Source organism: Cynara cardunculus (assembly GCF_001531365.2).
Source record: "Cynara cardunculus var. scolymus isolate 2C chromosome LG 7, CcrdV1, whole genome shotgun sequence".
Taxonomy (NCBI): domain Eukaryota; kingdom Viridiplantae; phylum Streptophyta; class Magnoliopsida; order Asterales; family Asteraceae; genus Cynara; species Cynara cardunculus.
The window spans coordinates 11,329,902-11,337,616 of record NC_037534.1 but is presented as its reverse complement, the minus strand read 5'-3'; the positions used below and the strand labels follow the sequence as shown (position 1 = coordinate 11,337,616).

The window sequence follows — 7,715 nt, the reverse complement described above, 5'->3', positions numbered from 1 at the left end:
CTATAGTTTGTACCATATGGTTGGTTTCTATTTGAACCAACCTCTATATATATATATATATATATATATATATATATATATATATATATATATTATTTATGGAATTGTATAATTAAAGGTAGGGGGGAGGGAGGGGAGAGGAGTATAATGCGAAATCTTCAGACATCACATTTACAGTGAAGATGTAAAAACACACACACCCACACTTGCACTTTTGTTCAAAGTCTCTGAATTTCCCGTCGAACCAAACACCGACTCTCTTCTCTCTCTCTCTCTAACTCTCTCTCTCCACCGTAAAACGCCCTAGCCGCCGCTCCTACTTTCTACCAATTCTCCAGGATAAGACTACTCCGAGGTCAATTTCTTAAATTTCAATTCAACTTACTACTACTACTGCTGCTGTTTTGGTCATAGATTTGAATTTGCTTTGGAATAATATAAGTATTCGATGTTAATTCTGTCTCTTTTCGGGAGGTTTAAAAGTTTTCTGAATCTATGACGGTATGCTGCGTGATTTTCTTTTCTTTTAGGTAATTTTGTTGTTTCTAATTGTTTAATTATGGAGTTGAAGTATTTTTTCCCCTTTTTTTAAAACAAATCTCATGAAATTGTCGTTATTATATGCATTATCCTGTTGTGCTTTTTTGAAGCAAAACAAAAATTCGATGGTAGTGACCGGAGATTTTGGTTTATCTGCTTGTTTTTTCAGAAGGAAAAATGAGATTCGATAGTGTTACTAGAAGTGGTACATTTGCGGCCTTTGTCTATTGAGTGTAATTGTCTCTGGATTGCTTATTAGTGTAAAATAATTGATTTTAGATTCGTTATCTGTATATAGAGATTTTAGAAGCGATTTTGGTTGGATTTTGTTGCTGTATCGTATCCCACGGGTCTTAACTGTGTAAGTTTCCTGAAAATTTTGTAGAATAAAGGAGTAGGAAAATGGAATCTTCTGCAAAATCAGTAGATGAGGTGGTTGAAGAGATAATGAGAACTCATAGATCTCTTCCTCCAAGGCCTGGAATTGAGGATGTTGAAGGTGCGAAAATACTGATCCGAAATGCAGATAGCGAACTACAGTCAAGGCTGGAATCTATTGCTAAGCTAAAGAAGCGAAAAGACGTTCCTGACGAACTATTCGGTGTCTTGGTAGAGATGCAAAAGCATTTAGTCCATTTTCAGACCATGGAACAGAAGAGAGAAGCAGTTAAATTGCTAGATCTCGAAAACTACCATCTTGTATTTGATGAAATGATTCAAAGGGCTTCCAAATGTGTTGTTCCATCTGGTAGTGATAATAATATTCCATCAGTTGCTTCGACTTCAAGCAGCATTTCGTCTTTGACAAATTCAGCTTTCTCTGGTGCAAATTTTAGTGGCAACCCCTCCAGCACTGTGAGTGTGACTCCAGTATCGACTTTTAGCTTGTACTATGACAAGGAGCCTGTTAAAACTTCTGAGTTGTTCACTCGAGATGATAGTTATCTCCAGAAGTCACAGTCTACTATTCATGGTGATGGGATTGGAAGAGTGCTTCGAATGAGTGATACTTCAAGGCCCATGATTGTGGATTCCACTCTAAAACCTACCATTACTTCTGGTGAGCCTTTATCCTCATTACTGTTGTATTATCTAGTTTTAATAGATGGTCATGAATTTTGTCCTTGTTCTTTTAAATTCAAATCTTCAATATGCAATAATTATGCTGTGGGATTACCTCACTTGTTATGTCTTTTAGGCTTTTATTGTATATAGTAGTATTTGATATCATGACCTTTTTTAATGATGATGGCTTTTTGTTTTGATGAGTGACGATTGAGCTTTTGACCAGAAAGATGATTCCAAACGATGGGTGCATTTTGTAGGTCAAGATGGTGAGAAATTGAGTCTTATAAGGCTTGCTAGTCTGATCGAAGTATCTTCTAAAAAAGGAGCTAAAGACCTCAACCTTGGGAGTAAATTGATGGACCAAATCGAATGGCTTCCTGATTCAATAGGGAAGTTATCTAGTTTAATTACACTAGATCTATCAGAAAATAGGCTTGTCGCCTTGCCATCTTCCATCGGAGGTCTTTCATCATTGACAAAACTAGATCTGCATTCTAACAAAATCTTGGAACTCCCAGAATCCATAGGAGATCTGCTTAACTTGGTCCATCTTGATCTAAGAGCAAACCAGTTGACATCTCTGCCTGCAACTTTTGGTAGATTATTCCATCTTCAAGAGCTTGATTTGAGCTCAAACAACATCTCAGTTCTTCCCGAGTCTGTGTGTTCACTCAGCAGTCTGCAGATACTCAACATTGAAACTAACAATATCGAAGAGCTCCCACATGCAATTGGTCAATGCTCCTCCCTCAAAGAGCTTATTGCAGACTATAACAAGCTGAAAGCCCTACCAGAAGCCGTAGGAAAGATCGAGTCCTTGGAGAAACTATCTGTTCGTTACAATAACATTGGTAGGTTGCCAACCACGATGTCATCCCTAACAAGTCTAAAAGAACTTGATGTGAGTTTCAACGAGCTTGAATCAGTGCCCGAAAGCTTGTGTTTTGCTACCAGCCTCATAAAAATCAACGTCAGCAACAACTTTGCAGATCTAAGATTCCTGCCAAGATCCATTGGGAACCTTGAGAATTTGGAAGAGTTGGATATGAGTAACAACCAGATAAGAATCCTTCCTGATTCTTTTCGTATGCTATCAAAGTTACGGCTCCTTAAAGCTGAAGGGAATCCTTTGGAATTACCACCACAATCTATACTCGATCAAGGCGCCCATGTGAGTTTTCATATCCATGGTTTCGTAGTTTCAATAACCACTACAATGTCAAATTGTCATAATAGACTGCATTATAGGATTCAAGTTCATAGGACTAAACAAGTACGAGTTCTATGTAAGAGTGTAATAATAAGTTTATAGGACGTCTTTGGACATCTGAACAAGTTTTGTTAGGACACTTTTGATATAAAGCGTCTTATTAAAAAGATGTGTTCATAGCATATGCTTGTACAAAAGCAAATATGACATTTTATTTTGAAGACTTTTTTAAAAACTTGTTAAAACGCTCAAAAGCCTCCTATAAACTTATTGCATTGCTTTTACATAAGACACACAATTGTTTGGTTCTCATGAACTTAAATTCTGTATAGCACTCTATTAGGACACTGACATTTTTGGCTGTAGTGAATGCTTCAAATTCATGGCTAATTATTCATCTACTTTATGGTGTGTAGGCTGTGATTCAGTACATGAATGAGCTCCATGAGAAGAAGGAAGTGAAAGCACAACCAGTGAAACAGAAGAAATCTTGGGCCCAGATATGTTTCTTTTCAAGGACAAACAAACGCAAGCGTAATGGCATGGACTATGTAAAGACCTAATTTCCTCCACCTGGAGCTTCTTTCTACAGGTAATAAATCCACATAAAACCCATTTCTCATTTCATATTGCTTACTCTGTAAATACACTTACTGCAGAATAGCGGCATTTCTATGCCTCGTAGAATTACCGCTGGTATCAAATTTTACAATATTTCCCTTTTTTTACCCATTTGAGATGCCATGACCTATCCTTTAATTAAAATTCACAGAAGCTAATATAAAAGAGTTAAATTTAAGGGCAAAAAATAACGAAGTTTGTCTTCGTTTCCATTTAGAGTAACAAAATTCTTTTTCGCTCGATTAATGTAACGAAGTTTCAAAATTTCTCATTTTGATCTGTAACCTGCTGATAATGTAACATTCATGACGTGGATGCCAAAAGTTTATCGTTTCTTTGGCGTGACCCTTCTGTATATAGTTTGTAAAGCTTTCATATAAAATGGGTGTTCATGTGATCAAATGTTTACAAATTTAGCAAAAATGTTATAAAAAGAATTATTTGTTACACTACATAGGAAATGAACCTAACGCTGTTGCATTCTGCCCAAAATTTAATGACTACATAAATAAAACGACCCGATCATCGATCCTCTGCATGAGTCGGAAATAAGGTTTCATATTTTTATGTGTTTGGTCTTAAATTTGTATATGTTATTAGACCCTGGCAAATGGCAATGTTAGATATTGCTGTATGAGTTGCAACATGGGTTTAGTTATTGTTATATAAACATAGAAGGTGGAGTTATCCAGATTCAGCTGTCGACGACTTCATTAAGTTATTCTAAAAAAATAAGCATGAAAAGGGGAAGGAAGGTTCTGAATATTAGTTTTATAAGGAATTGGTTTGGAATTAGAGACAGAGATGCTCACATGCTTTTGCTTTATCTAAATTCAGGAGACCTTGAGCTGTCCATAGGCTGGAATAAAGCTAATGGATCCAGCGACTCTTCACATACAGTTTGTCTCCTTCCTCTTTTCTTTTTCTTTTTCTTTTTCTTTTTATTATTATTATTATTTAAATCTGGTATCTATATCTTGTTTATTATTTAATTTCTTTATTATTTGTTGTGAATCATTGTAATTTTATATGAAATCATCTTCGATATTTGACAAAAATTCTTAAAAATTATTTTTTATGCATGAAGTACTGTTTATTATGTATATATATATATACTATATTATAAAATTTCTGATAAAAACTCTTAAAAACAATTTTTTATGCATAAAATACTGTTTATTGATGCATGTTACTTAAAATTTAAGATTACAAGTAAATTGTACGTAAGTACAACATATTAAAACTTTATATATGAATTCGTGTAACTAACCGTACATAAAAATAATCAAATACATGATAAACATATCATTTTAAATATAAAAAATCTAAGATATAATTAGGATGATCATTAAGTTCTAACAAAATATTTTATTATTATCTTTATAAAATGTTATATTATTAAACCAACAACAAATTACTTCGTTATCAAACTTAAATTAAATTATAATAATAAAAATTAAATTAAAGAAATTACACAAGAAATGAGAACTTTTAAATAGTTAATTTGATACTAATATTATATATTGTTTCAAATTTTTATGATATCTTCAAATTTATATTTTATTTAAAAATAAAATCATTATCGTTTTCTTAAAACACATAAAATCGTATTATAAAATCGATAGAGACAAAATAAAATAAAACATTAAAATCAAGATGTATCTCGTTGCATAGCGCAAATATTCTTCTAGTATTTTATAAAACATTTGACAAAAACTCTTAAAAACCATTTTTCATGAAGTATTGTTTATTAATGCATATTACTCAAAAATTTAATATCACAAGTAATTTGTGCGTAAATACAACTTATTAAAGCTTCATTTCGTATGACTAACTGTAGATAAACATAATCAAATACAAGATAAACATCTTATTTTAAAATAAAAAATCTAAAATATAATTAAAATAATCATTGAGTTTTGACAGAATTATTTATTTATATAAAAATTGTATTGTTAAAGATAAAAATAAATTATTTTGCTATTAGACCTAAATTAAATTATAATAAAAAATTGAATTAAATAAATTATAAAAAAAACAAGAACGTTTAAATAGTTAATATGATATTAATATCGATATGTTTTTTTTTAAATTTTACAATATCTTCAAATTTATTTTTAAAAGTAAAATCATTATATTTCTCAAAAAACCACATAAACCGTATTATAATCGACAGAGACAAAGTAAAACAAAACATTAAAATGAAGATATATCTCGCTGCATTGTGTGAATATCTTTCTAGTCTTTAACAATGTATCTATTCATTCTCGAACTTATCCTTTTAAGTAGGTCCACTTGGGTCCCTTTCACCCTTGTTTTGCTCCCCATTGGTTCCCTTTAACCCTTTACCTTCGGTAGCTTGTGGTCATCGAATCAAGTTCCTCCAACCATTGAAGGTTTTTCTGGATTTTAGCTTCAGAGCTTCATGGGATTCTAGACGTCTCTGGGCCCTTCGGATGTTTCTTTGACTGACCATCTCATCCTCATAATTCTTGGCCTTATAGTTTTTGGTAGTTGTGATATCATGTGTTTGCAGATATTTCCTCTACCCTGAAAGAGTAGAGAGACTGTTCAGGCATAGGATTCCTGTTCTTGTAGTTTTTGATAGTTTTTTCAATACGCGTGGCGTAGACATGTTTGGGATTGAATACCAACTTTTCCTTGTTGCGGGAATGAGTTTGTATAGATAATACATTATGATGTTTATGGTGATCAAAGGCCGTGGGTTCAACATACAATGGGGATAGGTTAGTCTTTCGTGGCAGCTAAAGGTCGAGCTGAAGTTTTACGCTAAATATATGTAAACCGAATTGTTGACTACTTAAAACCCAGAAGTGGTTGGGACTTGGACTTGTATTAAGTTAATTTATTGGTATTTATTTGGACCATGTAAAAATGAGAACAAATTGTACTAAAACACTACAATATCATGGTTAATTTATTGGTATCTCAAGTGTTTAAAATCTCTCACATTGTTTTAATAAAAAAAGTGAGATGTAATTATATTAATTATTTAACGAAAAGTTAGTAAGTGAAATAGGAAGCAAATGGATTTGGATCTCACATACAAGTAAAGCATTAAAAACTAAACATAGGAGGTTGAGCACTACTACCCCAACCATTAAATGTGCATATGAAAATTGGTCCCCATTTCCAATAAAAATAATAATGATGTCTATAATTGGTGGGTGTGATCAACTTGTCCTTTTTCGGTATTATTTTATACCATTCATATTATGAACACATAATATGTTTTCTATCTCTGTTTGTATGATTCTGCAACTACTGTATAATCAATCATCTTGAAAACAGGATATGATTAATGATTGAGTTTCTTAATTTCTTGGTTTCTTTTTGTTATAATTTAATTGATGATGGGAGATTGTTTTTAATCATTTATATTTATAAATAAATTATCAAAATATGAAAGGTAAATTGAGTTCATTCTAGAATATTCCTTATACAAAATCAAGATTTAGAAAATCTTAAGCTAATTTATGGTTGTCAAATATGACATTAGAAAAATGTAACTATAGTTATTATAACTCTTAAATGAAATGTTTTAAATTATTGTTTTTCAAAATGAAAGTTTGATTCATAATTTATACTATATTATAAAGTATTTGACAAAAACTCTTAACAACCATTTTTTTATGTGTAAAGTACAGTTTATTAATGCTTATTATTTAAAAATTCAAGATCACAAATAAACTGTGCGTAAGTACAACTTATTAAAGCTTTATTCTTGAATTCGTGTAACTAATTATAGGTAAACATAATTGAATACGGGATAAACATCTCATTTTAAATATAAACAATCTAAAATATGATTAGGATAATTACTAGTTGTGTACCAGCGCAATGCGGCGGGAGCCATGAATTTTAACGATTTTGAAGTTCTACTGGTTTTATAAGATAAGATTTAACGATGATATATGTTACATTTGGTCTTTACATATTAATACAATTTGAATAAATAAGAGTTATGGTTCCAATTACAGATTATCGATGAAAAAAAATTGTATGACAGTTTAAAATCCAATATATTTAAACGACTCCACAAATGTGTTCGATTTACACCAAGAGCAAAGAACCAATAAACTTGAGTTTTAAGATAAACACTCAAAACCAATAAAAAAAACTACAAATTTGACAAATCATAAGTCATGAAAAGACCAAATAAGATGGGTTTTAGAATGAAATTTCAACTGCTTACCCTCTTTCATGTTCAGAAACTCAGATTAAGGTTGAATTAATACATGTATATATTTCAAAA

At 31.5% G+C, this 7,715-nt stretch overlaps 1 protein-coding gene across 6 annotated transcripts in view; it reads left to right on the top strand.

Annotated features, from left to right (window-relative positions):
* The first annotated feature begins 152 nt into the window (after positions 1-152).
* The window catches only part of LOC112515758 (plant intracellular Ras-group-related LRR protein 4-like), an 11,862-nt gene continuing 4,299 nt past the window's right edge, over positions 153-7,715 (top strand). Inside the window, exons 1-5 of one of the 6 annotated variants that reach the window (XR_003069544.1) lie at positions 153-355; positions 926-1,600; positions 1,866-2,779; positions 3,235-3,410; positions 4,277-4,338. Coding sequence is in view for 5 of the 6 variants with exons in the window: in XM_025122679.1 (XP_024978447.1) it covers positions 943-1,600; positions 1,866-2,779; positions 3,235-3,381 (1,719 nt within the window). In the remaining variant the exon portion in view is untranslated. The other 5 variants (XM_025122679.1, XM_025122682.1, XM_025122681.1 and 2 more) reach the window with 5 other exon arrangements.